The sequence below is a fragment of the Gouania willdenowi genome, chromosome 6 (genome assembly GCF_900634775.1).
Source record: "Gouania willdenowi chromosome 6, fGouWil2.1, whole genome shotgun sequence".
Taxonomy (NCBI): domain Eukaryota; kingdom Metazoa; phylum Chordata; class Actinopteri; order Blenniiformes; family Gobiesocidae; genus Gouania; species Gouania willdenowi.
This window is the reverse complement of record NC_041049.1, coordinates 2,593,793-2,613,552: the sequence shown is the minus strand read 5'-3', so window position 1 is coordinate 2,613,552 and position 19,760 is coordinate 2,593,793. Positions and strand designations below refer to the sequence as shown.

General features: G+C 37.4%; 2 protein-coding genes across 2 annotated transcripts; one reads left to right on the top strand and one right to left on the bottom strand.

Annotated features, from left to right (window-relative positions):
- The first annotated feature begins 1,358 nt into the window (after positions 1-1,358).
- Positions 1,359-4,114, top strand: LOC114465973 (transcription termination factor 2, mitochondrial-like). The gene is made up of 2 exons (XM_028451381.1): positions 1,359-1,421; positions 2,703-4,114. The coding sequence occupies exon 2, from the start codon at positions 2,712-2,714 to the stop codon at positions 3,846-3,848; it is 1,137 nt and encodes a 378-aa protein (XP_028307182.1). The 5' UTR covers positions 1,359-1,421; positions 2,703-2,711; the 3' UTR covers positions 3,849-4,114.
- A 716-nt stretch (positions 4,115-4,830) lies between these two features.
- LOC114465971 (cryptochrome-1-like) lies at positions 4,831-16,226 on the bottom strand. The gene is made up of 14 exons (XM_028451378.1): positions 15,348-16,226; positions 12,154-12,262; positions 11,274-11,416; positions 11,005-11,189; positions 10,838-10,926; positions 9,958-10,098; positions 9,143-9,454; positions 8,182-8,333; positions 7,006-7,208; positions 6,802-6,921; positions 6,619-6,717; positions 6,156-6,215; positions 5,941-6,072; positions 4,831-5,271 (listed from the first exon to the last, which is right to left on the bottom strand). The coding sequence occupies exons 1-13, from the start codon at positions 15,503-15,505 to the stop codon at positions 5,945-5,947; spliced, it is 1,899 nt and encodes a 632-aa protein (XP_028307179.1). The 5' UTR covers positions 15,506-16,226; the 3' UTR covers positions 4,831-5,271; positions 5,941-5,944.
- Positions 16,227-19,760: the final 3,534 nt, after the last annotated feature.

Sequence of the window (19,760 nt, the reverse complement as noted above, 5' to 3'; positions counted from 1 at the left end):
TTTAGCTATTGTTTAGTTTTAGTAATTTTGTGCATTCTTATTGTCAAATTCTTTTTTGGGAGTCATTTTATTTCCTATATTTTTTCATTTCTGTCTTTTTGTGTGATTTTGTTGTGTTTTTGAAATAACTGTGCATTTTTGTTGTAATTTTGGGTATTTTGCTGTTGGTTTGTGTATTTTTACAGTATTTTGTAATCTGTATAAAATTATACTAAGGGCCGTATGTGGTCCCACGGAATAACTGTGATTCAGTTGTGTTGGAAATTAACATGTTAATATAGCCTGTTGGCTAGCAGGCTTAAAAATACATTTTTTAAAAAAGTACATCAACTTTAAAAAATCCACGCCCAAAAAAATGTAAAATAATGATAAAAGTATTAATCTTAGCGTAATAACTTGCTGGGTGTTTCCATGGTAATACTGTATTACACGAAATCTCTTAAAATCTATACACAGATTTACATCAGTTGCACACACTAAACTTTAATAGCAATAATCTAAAACAACTGTTATGATAATCTTTGTGTAACAAATCTGCCGAATTTATTTATTTTGAGCTATTTTAACTTACGTTTTTATGGACGTTGGCCGTTAGCTTTCCACAAAGTGTTTGCCCCGCCCACCAAGTTTCCCGCTTCTTCTCTAAAATCAGTAAACGTGAGTAACGTTGTGACGTCACCAGACGGTTTTCCTCTGGCGTTGCCATGGTGATTAGTGGACTTTAGCTACATAAGCTAAACGCAAACACATTAGGTTAACTCGTCAAACACTGGTATAACTGCTTAAACAACACTAAAAATACACTTTTGATACACATTTATCTGCCTTGGTGATAAACTTATTTAAAGGCCATCTATGTTTAATAAATTATTAGTAATTAGTCAAAAAATAAATGCTTAAACAAAGGAAAAACCCTCCCTTTTATCTGACGCTTTGATTGCAAACAATGTTTTTTTGTTTTAAAGATAGAATATAAGTTAAGTACTGGAAATAAACTGCAAACCTGTCATCATCTACTTCTGATTTGTTGATAAATAGTTGTATTTAATAAATGGATTAGAAAGGCTTTAATCTGGATAGTCAAACAAATTAGCTGCTACCTCAATCTGGTAAAGAATAGTTTTATATTTTTACTTTACTATTCTAATCTGTAATAAATGTTTTGAATAATTTATGTATTTCTTAAGAATTAAGAAATTATTTATTAAGTCTAAATTCAAAGCTAATAAACTCTTGAACTTTCCCAAACCCTAAAAGTTTACATTTTATTGAAAAAAAAAAAAAAAAGATAAAAAATATAACGTGAGCACCTCAAAGCCCCGCCCCTCAGAGGGCGGTCACGTGTCTCCCACGTGTGTCTCCGCCCCTCTGTTATGAAAGCGTAGCGGTGGGAGGAACTGCGGCTGTTCCACTAAACTCAGGTAAAAGGAAACCTCACTAATGTTCATTTACTGACACAAATACAGTGTGTAATTAACATGTGTGTCCGCATACGTGTATCTGTGTGTGTGTGTGTGTGTGTGGTGTTATATATATAACACATAAAGCACGTGCAGCATTGAACACTGTGTTCCTTCAGGACGTTTTTCTCATTGAACCTTTGAATAAAGCATGTGCTGATGATAGATCTGCTACAGACGTAAAGAATAGATCTGTTCATGTCTTTTGTTAAAGACATAAAGTCAGGGTTCTCACCAGGGTTGGGGTCGATTACATTTTCAATTACCCATGTTTAATTACAATTAAATTACGATTACAGTGACCAGCATATTTTCCAATTACAACGAAATTACAATTATTATTTTTTTATCCTCAGAATGTCAATTACAATTACGTTCTAAAATACTAAAGTTCAATTACAATTAATCACAATTTCTGAGCCTGAAATAAATAACCTAATAAAAGTGAACCTTCCTCTTGTGTTAGCTTTGTTAGCATCTCTTATGCTAACGGATCCTAAGTCAGCTGTAAAATACGTTAAAAACAAATATCTATCATTTGTTTTTTTATCTATTGTATCTTGTTAGGCTTCATAATCAATGAAAATATAGGTTTTAATATTTTTGGTGTGAGCGGCTGAGCATTTTTTTGTGTCACTATACCCTTAGATTTATATATATATATATATATATTTAAACGGTAAAATATAGGAAAGCTTGATATAAACAGTAATAATTGTTTCATACACGTGTGTAAAACTGTACATAGAACTATAACATGGTTCAACAGTTTTGCATTAAATTCCATTTTTATGGAGTTTTCATGGCAATTACAATTACAATGTTGATTATCTAAACTCAATTACAATTCAATTATGATTACGACAGCAACAGATTTTTAAATTATAATTACAATTAAAATTACGCCATAATTGTAATTCATTATCAGTTACACATTTACAATTATAATTGACCCCAACCCTAGTTCTCACCTTGAATTTTTCACAGTTTGGGAGATCACAAGGTCATCAATCCCCCCCCAAGAAAAGTTTGAAATTATAACTAAATTAAATGCAAATTTCCCCTTTGTGGGAGGAATAAAGGACTTCTTATCTTATCTTATCTTATCTTATCCTAAGTTATTATTACGACTGTACTGACTAAAAAAGGAAAAACAGCACTGGTGAGAACCCCGAAAGTATAGATCTGTTCATGTCCTTTGCTACAGACATAAAGAATAGATCTGTTCTGTGGTCCACCCAGGTTCCCACGATGCTTCGTGTAAGCTCCGCCTCCCTGTGCTGTTACTGCCAGAGGATGAAGCTGCTCCTCTCACCCTCCTCCGTCTCCTCCTCCTCGTACAGCCGCAGACCGGAGAACCAGCGAACTCTGGACTCTCTGTACGAGCTGTCGGTGGACGTGAGGAAAGTGCGTAAGTCCAAAGGTTGGGTTCTGTCTGAGAGCACGGCGTTCGTGTCTGAAACCACCTCCATACTCAGAGAGATGGGCGCTAACACTGCCGTCATTGCCCACATCCTGGAGGACCACCCTGAGGCCGTCCTGTGCCGCCCCGCCCATGTCCTCGCCCAGCGAGACCTGTGGGTGTCCGTGTGTCCCAACAAGCGAGACTTGATGAACATTGTCGAGAAGTTTCCGGCCTCGTTTTTCACACTGACTCATCACGAGAACCAGCGAGCTAACATCGTCTACCTGCGGAGCCTTCGCCTCAACAAACGCATCATCAGCAGGCTGATGGCCAGCGCCCCGCAGAGCTTCAGCCGGCCCGTGGAGCGCAACCAGGAGGTGATCCACACCCTGAGGGAGACCTACCTGGACTTGGGCGGAGATGAGAACAACGTAAGGGTGTGGCTTCAGAAGCTCCTGAGCCAGAACCCGTACATCCTACTGCGTCCCGCCGAGGCCTGGAGGGACAGCCTGGGCTTCCTCTGGGACCAGGGCTTTAGCACCGAGGAGCTCCTCAGCCTGGTCTCCAGCCTCAGGGCCTCCATCTCTGAGCTAGAACCCCAGGCCATGCTCCAGGCCCTCACCTACATCCAGGCCGCCCTGGACTGCTCCAAAGAAGAACTCAAGCACATCCTCCTTCGTTGCCCCGCCCTTTTGTACTACGCCCCGCCCACGCTGATGGAGCGCTTCCAGGGCCTCATGGACGTGGGCGTGACCATGGAGCAGGTGAAGGCATCCCCGAACGTCCTGGAGCTCACTCCGCAGATCGTTCTCTATCGCATCCACAAGTTGGCCTCCTACGGGTACGACGTACGCTCTGGATCTTTGGACGTGATCGTAGGAACCAAGAAGGACTTTGAGACGAGCTACGACAAACTGAGCCTGAGGCAGCAGAGGCCGCTCTTTAACCCCGTAGCTCCACTCCGATCTGCAGAAGAAGAATGAGCATCTCAAATGAATCTAACCGTATGTTATAAAGGGCTCGGTCAGATTATTTATTGGCAGCATTGATCAGTTTAAACTGGATCCTCCACTATTTTTACAAATGTGGCCTAAACTCTTCTAAATGTACTTATGATTAAATATATGCCTAATAAAACACATTATTAGGCACCGTTTTCATTTAATTTCCTTTTAAAAATGGAACAACTTTACAGTTTTAGAGCCTGTGTTCCTCCATCTTGAAATCACATGATTGACGATGTCACATGGCCCCACTGTCTGTAAACATCCCATTGTTTTCTATTAGAGTGAAACATTCAGCCTGATTTATTGATTATTTAGTAGCTTTTTACATCATTTTGCAGCTTTTTTCAGTTTTGACAACTTGTGCAGCTTTTGGTTGCTCTTAAATAATCAGGAAAAGTTAAAGATGACAATGTTGTGACATGAAAAAAAATCTATGACCGCAGGAGGCGACAGTTCCAACTCTGAGGTTTGGTAATCAACAATGAAGGAGAGAAGAAGAGCTCTGCTAAGGGACTTTAGCCACCAGAGCGTGTTAGCGCACTGTTTAAGGAGAGAAAAAACAGCCACTAGTGGAACTCTAGAACAGTTTTTTTACATCTTGTGATTATCTTTTTTTTTGTCTTGATTTTTTTTTTTTGGTGTGTGTGTGTAGCTTTCCCAAAATAGTAACAAAGAAATTAAAAATTAAAAAAGAGCAAAAGAAACATGTCTAAAGAATAATATATAGACTTAAAAAAAGCAACCGTAAATGGTTAAATTTGTTGCTTTAAAGTTTTTTTTTTCATCTCTAACACTATTAATTATTGACATTGTTGGTAAAGTTTGGTGCATTGCATTGTGGGATGTGGAGTTCTGTAAGTGTTTTACTTACTTTGTAAAGACTGTCTTTATCTGACTAAAATGATGATGGCGCCCCCTCCTGGATGGACTATATATTACACATGACAGAAGCAGTTTGTACGTTTGACCCAGGTTTATTCAAACATACACATTGATAAAGACGGAGACTTTTTCTTTCACTTCCTGAAACACGACGGTCGACATTCAACAAGAAACGTTGGTATTTACACGTGGGAACCAATGAGAGGACGGCTGGTTTGTGATTGGACGGCCTATAAAGGTCACAAACGCTCCCGTCTGTGATCGATTTTCATATCAAAAATATATGGACGGGGGCTTCACAAGAGAAAGAAACACAAATATGTACAGGTCGTATGTGTGAGGCTGTTTATATTTATATACACACGGAGCTCAGTCCTCAGCACAGAAAAACAGTCCAAGGTCAACAATATACACAGAGTGAGTCCGTGATTGGTCGAGGGGTGGCGAGCTCATGCACGGCTCGGGTTTCCATATCAAAACGATGACGTATGACAGGACGATGAGTCGGCAGAAAAACCTGCGAGAAGAGAAGAGGGAAACACAAGATAATCAAATGTTAGAAAATAATGTCTATTACATTTTTAAGTTATGTCTATAATTATCCATGTTCAATTACAACTCAATTATGATTACGGCGACCAGCATTTCTCTTGTTAGCATCTCTTATAATAGATACGTACATTTACAATTATAATTACGTACACCTTTACCTCCAAGGAAAATTAATGTTATGCTAGTGCTTATACTATTGGTACACTAATGCTACGTTATTGCTATGCTAATGCTAGGTCAAGGCTTAGCTTGGTAAAGGTTTAGTTAATGCTAACGTTGGACTAAAGTTAACGTGATGCTAACGCTAGGCTAATGTTAACGCTAAGCTGATGCTAGGTTAATGCTAACATTAGACTAATGCTAAGTTATGGTAATGCTAAGTTTATGCTAATGCTAAGCTAATGATAGGTTAATTCTAATGCTAAGATAATATAGGCTAATTCTAAGCTAATGATAGGCTAATGCAGCACCTGCATCCTCACTTGCATTTTCTGCAGGAAATGCAAATATTCTAGTTGTAATTAATGATCAATTATGCTATTATTCTTATAATTGACCTTAACCCTGGTTTAAACAGACGTTTTAGATTGTGGAACAGGAGGAGGTTTTAGGAATGTTAGCGTTAGCCACTAACCTGTTCAGTGGTTGCTCTGTCTCTGCAGTTTGGAGCTCTTGCTGCTCCCAGAGTCGTCCATGTGGCGTTTGCTAGTCTGGTGTTGGTGGTGGTGGTGGTAGGGGGTGGGGTTGGGGGGGTCTGGTCCTGGTACTGGGAGAATAGCAGAGGGAGAGAAAGCTTTAGAACGCGGTTTGGATCCTACTGTGGATCATCCTACTGTGTCTCTGCCTCACCTTTGTTGGGAACCTGCTGAGTGTAGCGCACCAGGCTGGAGCTGGGGGTGTAACCTGGAACTGGATTAACAGGAAATGAGATGTTAGAATAGAATGATCCCAGAACCACCAGTTAATGTCATTACAGGCTGATAAACTACCTGACATCGTATCAAACATGTTAAATATTTATACACAGCAGTAGTTCACTGGAAGAATGGGCTGAAATCATGGGAGATTTAGATTATTTATGTGGTGCAAATGTGTGATATTGTCTCAAAACATGTGGATGAGAGTTTAGTCTGTGTTTCAAATTTAAAATAAAGAAAAACAATAATGGGGAAAATACTGAAGAGATTAGGGCTTTTTTCTATGAATTCTAACTTTTTTCCCTCAGATGTCTGATTTTTAATCTCAGAATTCTGACTTTAAACTCAACGGTCCTGGTTCTCGTCCTTGGTTCTAGTTCTTGGTGTTCACTCACCGTGCTGCTGGGAGCTGACGCCGGTCGGTGGTTCTCCCTGTAGATACATGAGGACGCCGCTCTGCCAGTCGCCCTGAGAGCGGCTCGTCATCTGATAGGCTGGAAGAAAACCACACGTGCTCAACGTCAACAAGAGTTTAATTTGAGCACAGAAGAGGAGGAGGAGTGTGATGAGGTGCGTACCAGAGGAGGAGGAGGGGGCGGGGTTATCCTGCGACGTCTCCACAGGAAACGCCATGGCGTCCGACGACATCTCACCGTTTGCGTTCCCGCTGGCGTTGGATGGAACCGTGGCTAGTAAACCTGTGGGCACAGCAGAGTACCATTGAGGACTATGTGCACACGTTTGTGGCGTGCACGTGGAGGGTGAGGGTGGCGTGCTTGTACCCAGGCCTCGGTAACAGGACAGCTGCTGGTAGATCTGCTTCATTCGCTCTATGTTGAGCCGACTGGCCTCAGCGTGGTGTACCATGGGCTTAGGGTAGTGCACGCCGATCACACACTTAGCTGCTTTCTGCACGGCCTCGGGGGCGTTCCACGGGTCGTAGATGTACTTGGCGGGAAAGCCGCGCAGGACGGGCAGATAGCGCCTGGAACGCAGCGAGGAACAGTCAGAAAACACCATGACAATTGTTTTCTTTGCACAATACGTTTGTAATTTTTTTTAAACATTTCAATAATATTTAATATCAATAAAATTAACGTCTTCTTATGTCATTTGACGTTGATGCGACATGTAATAGTAATAATAATTTATTTCAGATAGAGGGCAGTGTTACACTTTAGAGAGGGGAAAATAAAAGGGTAGTCAGTCTTCCTCAGAGGCATCTGCTGACCGCTTTGATGTGTCCTTATGAGTTCTTTCTCTGATTTTGAAAGTAATTTTAGGTATTTTAGATGCCAATTGTCAGAATTTTGTTTTCTTAACAATATGTCATGTTGTGGTTATTAATTTAACGACGACTTTAAACCTACTGTAAAGAATCACCAAATACTTTATTAAACCCCGAGGGGTAATTTGAAGGGCAAAGAGCAGCATACGTATATATATATATTAATATATATATATATAAATAAACACTAATAATAATAATTATACACCCAGAAAAAAGGAGCGAGACTACACAAAGAACATATGCAAATAAAAGATAAGGTGCAAAAATATTAAAAATAACAACAATTAAGTTTATGACGTTTTTAGGCATTTTTTTAATGTTTTCTATGCATGTTTATTGGTGTTTCAGGTAGGCCTGGGCAATGTATCAAGATTCAAGATATATCGAAATTTCTATTTCGACGATATGGGAGAAAATTACAATATGGCCTATAATGATGTATTTTTATTTTATGGCTTATTTTGTCTTAAAATACTTGTTTTAAGAGTCACGTCTCAGAACAACATGAAAAGCTCAGTTAGATTTTTGGCAGAACTGTGTAGTTGGCCACGCCCCCTGTTGGCCGATCTCTGGAGAAGGCTCTAAACGTTGACTTTTTGTTCAGTGTTTGATCTCAGTCTGTGCTAAATTTTGTTGGAACATCATGGATTACTGTACATGTTCCCACCTGATGTAGTCCCCGTTGGGGTCGGTGCGTCGGCCGAAGCCCACGGGGCAGTAGCAGTGGAAGAACTGCTGGAAGAAGGAGCTACAGGAGAGCCACATCCAGCTGCCAGCGTTGACGCTCCAATCAGCATCCAGCAGCAGCTCCTCAAACACCTGAGAGGAAACCAGAGCACCAGCTTTGATTAAAAAAAAAAAACACACTTTATCAATGATGGTAGTTTTATTCTCCTGAAAATCATCTAGATTCATAGATTACAGTAAAAAAAAAAAAAAAAATATTATTTGGGTTTTATTCCATAATTTTAATAGATTTAAAAATAATAATTGCATTTTACTACTTTTTTAAATAGATAAAAAAGTTTTAAAGATTACATATATTCCAATAAAATAAATGTTTTTTCAATTTCATAATTTAAATAGATTTCAATTTATTTTTAAACTGCGTTTTTATAATTTTTCCCAGTAAAAAATATTATTCTTTTAAAATTCCATAATTTTAATAGATTTTCATTAAAAAAAATGTTTTTATGACTTTCCAGTTTTATTCCATAATTTTAATAGATTTAACTTTTTTTTTTATTGCATGCTATTACTTTTTCCAGTTAATTTTTAATCCACAATTTTAATAGGTTTAAATAATAATAATAATAATAAAACAATTCCAGTACATATTAAAAAAACAATATTTCATATTTTTAATTGATTAAAAAAAATTGCTTTTTATTATTTTTTTTTAAGTAAAATAGTTTTTTATTTTTATTCCATAATCTTTAATATATTTTAAAATTCAATTTAATTACTTTTATCCAGTAATTTTTTATTTATTTTTTTTATCAATAATTAAAGATTTAAATTCCGCTAAAGTTGAATTTTTTCATTCCAGACGATGATAAAAAAATTGACTTTAAACCACATAAATACCAGGAAAACGCTGCTAGCATAAATGTTAAGATGGGGTTTACCTTCATGCCCTCCTCCCAGCTGATCCACAGGTCTCCCCGGGTCAGGAAGCAGGCCACGGCGTGCCGGGCCAGGTGGTGGATCCAGCCCTCCTGCCTCAGCTGCGTCATGATGGCGTCGATCCAGGGGAAGCCGGTGCGGCCCTCGGCCCACTTGGCCAACGCCTCGGGGTTTCGGTCCCAGGGGATCTGGACGCAGATGGGGTTGCTGTCCATCTTGTCGAAGCACGGGTTGTTGGTGGCGGCCGTGTAGAAGAACTCACGCCACAGCAGCTGGCCGTAGAGCGACAGCGGCGGAGAGCTGTTCTTCTTCACCTGCAGGTGGCGCAGAGCGGGGGAGGATGGACGTGTTTTAACAAAGTTGAAATCTACTACAATTATGTAATTTAAAAAAAAAAAATACATCTCTTAGTGGAAAAAATGCAATCTTTTTAAAAAAAAATTAAATCTATTAAAATTATGGAATAAATACAAAAAATATAGCAATTTTTACTGGGAAAAAGTAATAAAATGCAATTTTAAAAAAAAAAAGTAATCTATTAAAATTATGGAATAAAAACAAAAATATAACTGCTTATGTTGTGGCATTTTTAAATACTTTTGCTTGGATTTTAATATATATATATATATATATATATATATATATATATATTTATATATATATATATATATATATATATATATATATATATTATATTTATAAAATTGTGTGCATTTAAATACAAAACATAATATTAATCTCATAAATAAATTAACCATGAATTCTAAACATGTATTATTGCTATAATGATATTATTGATGTGTGGCTGTGCTCCTACCTTCCGGTACAGGTCGGTGAGTTTGAAGTAGAACAGGCGACAGGAGAGGCAGCCGAAGCGCAGGTACGGGCTGAGGCCGGTCGGGCTCGCTAACAGAGAGTTAGCGTTCATTCTGGGACGCTCGAAGTTAGCCACCCACGCCTGGAGAGAGAGAGAGATGACATCACAACACACATTTAAACAACAACAACAACAGGAAGCCGTTTCATTTCTCAATGGGATGAAAAATATTACTGTAAATAAACACAAACACTTACATTACTGTAAACAAGATGGAATTAAAAATTATATATTTAATCCGAATTAATAAACAATACTCACACATTTAATGCTTCATTTTCCAGATTTGACTTTGGCGATATCATATATAATATATTAATTATTACATGTATATAATATAGAAATAATGCAAAGTATCGTGAACATTAATATATATTTCAATTCAAGGAAAAATTATTTAAATATGTCAAAAGCAGTTATGTTGCTTGTTTTTATTCCACAATTTATGTATTTTTTAAATTGCATTGTACCGGTATTACTTTTTTCCAGTTAAAAAAAATGTACATTTGTTTGTTTTTATTGCATAATTTTAATATATTTAAATTTTGGAAAAACATTGCAATTTACTACTTTTTTTCCAGTAAAAATGTATATGTTTTTTTGTTATTATTCCATAATTTTAATAGATTTTTTTTTTTTTTAAAGATTGCATTTTTCCACTAAAACAGATTTTTAATTCCATAATTTAAATACATTGTAATTAAATAAAATTGCATTTCATAATTTTTTTCCAGTAAAAATGTATTATTTTGTGAGTGTTGGACGTTAGCTGTGATAATAATAAGATTATGATGATTTGTGACGTGTGGGTTGTACAGACCTTTCTCTCCAGGTGTCTCTCCAGACGTGTCAGTGCTTCTGTTTCTCCTCCAGGCCACACGGCCGAGGTCAGACCCTCGGTGTCAAACCCTGTGGGGGTTCATGGATGTCAGTCTCTGTGCGTCTGTGATGGTGGTTCTAAACGTTGGTCAGGGGGCTCAGACTCACCCAGCTCTTCCAGAGACGGAACGCCAAACTTATCGTCGTGGTCGTCTGACAGCGGCGTCTTACACTTTCCCATGACGTCAGCGGTGATGGAGTCGGCGGGCAGCTCCACCGCGTCCATGCGGCTGATGAGGGTCTGGAAACGCTTGTAGGTGAGCGGGGACTGGCCCCCGTTCAGCTCTATGATCCTGTAGGGAGGGGGGCGACATAACACAGAGATCAGGCTGACTCCTCCCACCCCTGTAGCACGCGTCACTGAAACGCTGACTCACCGGTCCAGGTCATAGAGGGTATGGGAGATGCGAACCGTCACCTCCACTCCAGCCTCTGAGGCCAGCTTCTTAATGGCAGCGTCTCGCTCCTTCCCAAACGGTTCCGAGTCGTACTCGTATGACAGACGGGAGATCTTCCACTCCTGACAAACCGCCAACAAACCAGCGTCAACACATCACATCAAACTAATCGTTATTAGACACTAAACTACAGCAAAACACTAATGTATTTATTTCATTATTTGCATTCAAAGGGCAACGCGTGTTTTCTTTTACTCGTCTTGTCGTCTTTAAAGACATACTTCACTGTTTTTACAGATCTGGCCTCAAATCTTTGAAATGTACTAATTACTAGATCTATGCCTAAAGGATGAAGATAAAAACCCTGAGGATAAAAGTCCTTTTGGGTAGGAGTCCTTCAACCATCCGTGATTTACTTGCTAACTTCAGCCACCAGAGCGTGTCAGCGCACTTTTTATGGGAGAGTTAGGGTGCGTCTGAATAGTCCCTCCTATCTCCTTTCCTATCCACTTTTCCCTAACTCTGTGGATTATGTCACAGAGTTAAGGAAATTAGTTAGGTGACTTCCTACAGGTGTTAGGTGACTTCCTAAAGGTGTTAGGTGACTTCCTACAGGTGTTAGGTGACTTCCTACAGGTGTTAGGTGACTTCCTACAGGTGTTAGGTGACTTCCTACAGGTGTTAGGTGACTTCCTACAGGTGTTAAGAGACTTCCTAAAGAGTTAGGGGACTTCCTAAAGGAGTTAGGAGACTTCCTAAAGGAGTTAGGGGACTTCCTAAAGGAGTTAGGGGACTTCCTAAAGGAGTTAGGAGACTTCCTAAAGGAGTTAGAGGACTTCCTAATGCACGTGGGATGTACCTTAAAGAGTCGGGGAAAGACATCAGTCGGTTGTCCGCGGATCACAAACAAACGAGAGTTGAGCTTCCTGAGGCTGGAATCCAAATCCTCCAGACTCTGCAGTAAGAACCTGTGACACAACCAAGAACCAATCAGTGACGAGCAGTGAAATTACATGGGGTCCCTCTAGAGGCACCTTCTAGCCACAACCAGACTGTAACCACTGTAAAGCCCATGCAAAGGACCTTTAACACTAAGGGGTCCGGGTCCTGACCCCAAAGTTGAGAACCCCTGCTATAGAGGAGGAGCCTTTCTGCATGAGAAACTCGTCCTTGTTGTGAATGTTTGTGAGTCAGCCATTAGTGTGTGTTAGCATATTTATTTATTGTTACATCATAAACTGACGCTTTGTTTTTCTTCTCCTGCCCACAGACACAGACAGTGACGGGCTTTTATTTTGGTCATGTGTGCAGACAGAAACGTGTGTGTGTGTGTGTGTGGAGCAGCAGTAACGCGCTGCTTCCCGTACGGTTGCTACGTAGGTGGAGGCTTCCTGTTTAGTCCTGGATGAAATCAGCAGAATTATAGTCTGGAGGTTAAGACCAAAAAACAGGTGTTTGACTTGAACTGATGCAAAGATGTCCTTTGGTATGGACGTACCTTAGGGTCGCACACATAAACGTATCCTAACACACAAGTGAGATCACACTTTGTATCAGAAATAGACAAATAAACTGCTCTACGCCAATCAATAATTCATGTTATTATAGATTGTTTTACCATGTATTTTGTTCAATACAAATTACATGTATTTGTACATCATTTTTTATTTCTTTTATTCAATTGTAGAATACTGTAGATATTATGTTGAACTAAGGTTAAAAATGATGAAACCAATTGGTTAATAAAAAATAGGTCAGTTTTTCTCATCCCTACTGTTGCTGACAATTGTTCTCTGTTTGAGTAACATCAGCTGATTAAGCCTTTTCTAACATTCCACACTATAAAACAAGTTATTATTATTTCTTTATTAGAGAGAGAGAGAAATTTCTAAATTAAAAAAATGTATGTATGATTCATCGTGATATCGATATCGACAGATACGCAAGGCTGCAATATCGGTATCATATCGGAAATAAAAAGTTGTATCAACAAATCAGCTAAGACAGTATAAGTAAAGGTGTAAAACAAGGAAAGAACAGTAAAGTGTTCTGTTTGTTCTCATTTTGTGTGTTCTGCTGTATTTCTGTGGGGGCCACATGTGGCCCACGTCTGCTGTAAACACATGACGTCCAATCAGAGGCCATGTGACCTCCCTCCCACAGATTCACACCAAGCTGTTCCTCTCTCTTCTTTCTCTTCTATCTGAAGATGAAGCCTGAATAAAGCCACAGATCGTCTGTATCAGAGCTTTAGCTCAGGGATTAGCGCCTTGCGCTACCACAAACGTGCATCCAGCTCTGCAGCAGAAGTAGGTCAGAAACCCCAGAGTTCTCTGCCAACGCGCTGACCTACTTGTGCTTTCCTTTTCAACGCTGCGTGTGTGTAGACACTGCCATAATGTTTTATGAAGAGTGTTCAGTTAAACACTGAATTTATCATATGAACCAAAGCATAGAAACAGCCTGAGGCCTGATTTAGAGACGATTACCATCAGAATGAGTTTATGACTGGTTTACCATTCATTACTAATCACTAATCATTCATCACTCATTACTAATCACTAATCACTCATTACTAATCACTTATCATTCATCACTAATCACTAATCATTCATTACTAATCACTAATCATTCATCACTAATCACTCACTACTAATCACTAATCATTCATTACTAATCACTAATCATTCATCACTAATCACTTATCACTCATCACTAATCATTCATTACTAATCACTAATCATTCATCACTTATCACTAATCACTAATCATTCATTACTAATCACTCATCACTAATCACTAATCATTCATCACTTATCACTCATCACTAATCACTAATCATTCATCACTAATCACTTATCACTCATTACTAATCACTAATAATTCATTACTAATCACTAATCATTAATCACTAGCTGGACTCAGTTGGACTCGTCATCCATCATCATCAGGAACTTTAGCGACACTCAACTCAACCAATGAAAGTAAAATGTTTTGGTTATTTTGTGTTTTTGTTGTTGCTTTGTTGATGTTTTGTGTGTTTTTGTAGTTGTTCTGTGTGTCTAGGTTGTCATTTTAATTTTTTTGTTGTTTTGTGTGTTTTTAGTTGTATTTATGTGTGTTTTTAGTTGTATTTATGTGTGTTTTTAGTTGTATTTATGTGTGTTTTTAGTTGTATTTATGTGTGTTTTTAGTTGTCTTTATGTGTGTTTTTAGTTGTCTTTATGTGTGTTTTTAGTTGTCACTTTGTGTGTTTTTGTAGTATAAAGTATATTGTAAGTCTGTTTGTGTGTTTGTGTACACAATAACTTGATATAAATGGCTTTGGATGAAATTTTCAGGAAATTAATGATAATTGGACAAGGAAAAGGTTATTTAATGTTGCTAATGTTCTGGCAACGAATACAGAAATATATACAGTATATCCCATTCATTTTACCATCCACATTTTGGAATTCTGACATCATCACTGTTAAGTCTACCATTGTCTCCATGGAGACAGGTTGATTTCATTCAAATTTGGTGGATTGGTGTTGGATTGTGACCTCTATCAAAATGTCGAGTTTCGAACACATACGAAATTGGCCATTTTCTAAACTCTGCGCTAAAAGAGCGTGGGTTCATTTTATGTATTTGTTTGTCATTTTGTGTGTGCGTGTTTTATGTTTATGTTGTCATTTTGTGTTTTTTCAATGTTGTTTTGTGCATTTTTGCTGTTTTGGTTGTTATTTTATGTGTCTTTGTTCGTCATTTTGTGTGTTTTGAAGCCATTGTGTGAATTTGTTGTCATTTTCTGTGTTTTTTTTTAAGTAGTTGTGTTTTTGTTGCCATTATTTATTTCTAATCGTGTTCGTGATGACAATTTAGTACAGATCAAACGTTTGCATTATCATTATTAAATTAATATTTACCTTTTTTCCAATGCATTTTCACTTTACTATTATATTATTCAGCTGTGTTTTTTTTATTATTACTTGTTAACTGGTCTAATTTAATTATGTAAATACTGCGTGTGTGTGTGTGTGTGTGTGTGTGTGCGTGTGTGTGTCTCACCTCCACCTGTTGATGCCCACGTTGGACGAACCCGCGAACCAGGGGTCGAGGATGTAGACGCAGCGGACGGTATCCGCTCCCTGCAGGGATTCCTTCAGCGCCGGGTTGTCGTGGAGCCGTAAGCCCTTCCTGAACCAGTGGATCGTATTAATGACCATTACTCAACTGGGCGAGTCCTTGTAATGGGACCTTCTTCTGCTTCTGTTGGGGTTTTATCCGCAGTTTGTGGACGCAAAGAACTGGACTTAAAAAAACGGTTCGTGCAGAAAAAAAAATACGTCCTTTAAATTCCGGATGTTTTGTAAAAACGTTCTTGAAATAGGATTAAATTAGCCTTCCTCTAACTGAATCTCTTCCATAGCGTTGGTTCGCGCACAAACGTGGAAGTGTTGCAGCATTTGTCTGAAGGACAGCGAGCAATCTCCAACCCGGCGGGCTTTAGGACCCGGTGCTTGGCACTGCTTTCCCGGCTGGTTGTATAACTTGTTTTTCTTAATGGTTTAAATAAGCGCGTCTAAAAAGTCATTAAACACAAACAAACGTCTCTAAATGTTCGCTTTTTACTCACGGACTGTATGTGGGTGTGTTTACCGGCCTGTGAGGCGGTGATAATCGGGGTCACTCCGTGTTAGGACCGTGGAAAGCAGGTTATGTAAACACCCAAACAGCAGCTCCTTTTTTTTTTTAGCTAAAATCCACCGCTCGTGGCTCACAAAGATTTCCGGTGTCGTTCGCTCCTCTTCCGGTGTGTGTCTGCGTGTGTAGTTAGAAGTTTTCGTCGGTAAAAACGATCAAATTGTCCGCTTTTCGTCCACGTAAACCCAGCGCAGCTCTCAGCCACAGACAGACTGTCACCGCTCCGCCCCTTACTGCACAGGCCCCGCCCATCTCCACCACACACCCGCTCTCTGATTGGTCAGAAGCGGGGTCACGTTTCTGCGGCGTGTTTTGCAGTCTGTGGCGCGCGCACACACACGCGGTCATCATTGCATAAACTGGTTAGCGGTTTATTTTTTTTATTTTTTTACTGCAACAAACACAAATAAACACAAAATTATTAACAATGATACGTTATAACCAATGTATAAACTTTGTATTTATATATTGAATAAAAATTAACCTGATTATTATGTATCGTTTACAAACATAGGGTGATCATATTATATCTTAATTTAAATTAATACTTAAGTATTAATTACAAATGGTTTATAATAATGTGTCTAATGAGAGGAATGAGTTACATTAGGTAATGTATGTGAAATTGTGATTGATTGATTGATTAATTCATTATTTTATATACAGGTATTTATTCATTTTTAATGTTTTATGATTTGTGGTTAAACATAAGACAATTAATATATAACTGTATGATATCAACATTTGATTATGTTAGCTACACACATAACACAATATTGTTACTAAGCTAAATTGTGCTTCTAAAAAAAGAATAAATAAATACATCAAGGAATTATTGAATTAAATTACTAACTAGTTGGTTAATTAATTAATTAATTAATTAATATATTTATTTATTCATTCCTGATGTTTGTAATCAGGTGATCCTTAATATTTATTATCGTTTATTTATTCCAACACAACTTTAAATTCTCTCATAATAATAAATCTTTATTTCTTTCCCCTTAAGTTCGAGAAACTTCTCTTTGTTTTTTGTTTTTTTAGAAACACAATTAAGCTTCATAATAACATTATGTAATTAACATTATCAAATGTCATAATCTTTCAGAAAACAGAGATGATTGATATCATTATGATTAGATATATCTAATTTCTAATTCAAACACCAAAATAAAACGTCATGTTTTGTTTTAGTAAAATGTAACATTTAAACATCTTGTGTTTAACCTTAAACCCTAAAACTCTGGCATTCTTTTAAAAATAAATACATTGATATTAATTGATTAGTGATAATAGATACAGTAAGCTATCTAGAACTGAACTTTATATCATGTTTCTTTTTTTTTCTGTGATTCTCACAATGATTAAAATTCACCCACTGACTGTTCTTACTTTGCTTATCCAACCATGAGTCAGCAGAAACTGGAGTTTTCTGCTGTAACTTTGACAAACAGTTTTGATTTATGGAGAGTTTTATAACAGGGTTCAGTAAGTAGTTAAAAACTTCTTCATTGTAACCCGGCCTGGCATTAATTCTCACTCCTAATTTCATCTTTAATCTGCTCTGAGTGGAAATTTAAACATAATTTCTTGTGTTTTTAAAGTTCGTCTCCTTTCTAAATGTTGTATCTTTCTTTGCTGTCGTGGAAAACAAATGCGTCATATTATCCTTATATAAAATCTGAGTAATTATGTAATGAGACGCAGACAGAGGGAGTGGTGACACATTAGTGCCGCCAGGGGGCGGCAAATATACACTTTAAATACAGTATGTAAAACTAAAAACCCACTTTGTACTCAAAATATTTATTAATGAAAATATTTATTCATATAATACGTGATCATTTAACATCAATATTTCTATGAGAAATGTAAATTAATATTGTGTTTATTATATATACTTATACAACATATGTAACATACTCATTGGCACTATACACTTTATTGTATTCATAATAGAAACACTTATAAAAATGACTTTATATTTCTAAAATCTATCACTTAAGATTTTTCTGCGAGTGTACTGTTAATTCTCACGTAAATTAAGATCTACCTGATCTAACCTATTATTGTTATTATTATTATTATTGAAATATCTGCAAAAGCAACTCTGTTTTGTTTTGCTAATTGTATTTATTGTTTTATATAAAAAGAGTTATTCATCTCCAATTCTCTCCAAATGTTTTTATAGCTTTTTATTCCTTATTTATGTATATTTATTGTTGCCATAATAACCAAATGTTCCTATTGTGGGACTAATGATGATAAAGTCTTGTTTTGTCATGACTCATCTTGACTTAAATTTTCTTGTCTGCACTTGTCTTGTCTTGTCTAATCTTGAATTGGGAGTTCCTTTTTGGACCTAATTTGAGTCGTCTTGACCTCTTTTTCTTCTAAATTGTCCTGTCTTGTCTTTTTCAGTACTTATTTTGTCTTGTGACTTATCTTTTCTTGTATGATCTGAAATTGACTGGAGTGATCTTATTTTGTCTTGTTGTGTCTTTACTTGATTAACCTTGACTGATCTTGTCTTGACTTGTTTTTTCTGGACTTGTCTTGACATGAGTTGTCTGGTCTTGTCTTGTCAGGTCCTCAATCGACATGACTTGTCTTTTCTTGTCTAATCTGAAATTGCCTGGAGTGATCTTGTCTTGTCTTGTATTGTCTAGTCTTGATTTTACTGGTCTTGTCTTGACTTGTTTTTTTTCTTGACGTGTCTTGACATGATTAGTCTTGTCTTGAATAAATATGACTTGCCTTTTCTTGTCTGATCTGGAATTGACTGGAGTGGTCTTGTCTTGCCTTGCCTTGACTTGTCTTGTCTTGTCTCGTCTTGATTGATCTGGACTTGACTGGTCTTATACTGTCTAGACTGGTCCTGTCTTGTCTTATGTCGTCCTATCCTATCTTTTGTATATAGAACTGTTTGACTTACAGAAATAAAGTGAAACTCTAAAAGTAAAGATGACTTTGCAGTTTGTTTGTGTCTCTCAGTCTAAATCTTTTCTCTCACTGCAGAGAAATCTAAACTAACTCTGTTTCTAAGCAACGGAGGCTTTAAAGAGAAATGGGCCTGAATACCAACAGTTAGAGTCAGGTTCTCTACTCCACCTCCATTCCTCCATCCATCTATACCTCTATACCTCCATCAAACTATCCCTCCATCCCTCTATCCCTCCAACCCTCCATCCATCTATACCTCCGTCAAACTATATCTGGACTTGTCTGGTTTTATCTATTTACTTTGTGTCTTTCCTTTCCTTGCCTTGTCTCATCTTGTCTAGTCTTGTCTTATCTTGTCTTATTTTATCTTGTCTCTAATCTTCAATGTTCTTATCTTTTCTGAAGTTGTCTTTTCTTCTCTCACCTAGACTTGTCTTTTTTTCTTTACTTTCTTGTCCCATGTGTGTTGTCTCATTGTGTGTGGCCTTGCCTTGCTGGGAATGAATATTTCTTGTTTTCTTTTAGTCTTATCTGGACTTGTCTTGTTGTTTCCCCTTTGTGTCTTTCCTTGGTTTTATCTAGACTTGTCTTGTTTTTTTCTTAACTTATTTTTTTCTTTACTTGTCTTGTTATATCTTTTGTCTTAGTGTCTTTCCTTGCCATGTTTCGTCCTTTTCTCTAACCTTCAATTGTCTTGTCTTTTCTGAAGTTGTCTTTTCTTGTCTTGCCTTGCTTCGAATTCATATTTTTTTGTATTCTTTTATCTTGTCTTATCTGGACTTGTCTTGTTTTATCCATTTACTTTGTGTATTTCTTTGCCTTGTCTCGTCCTGT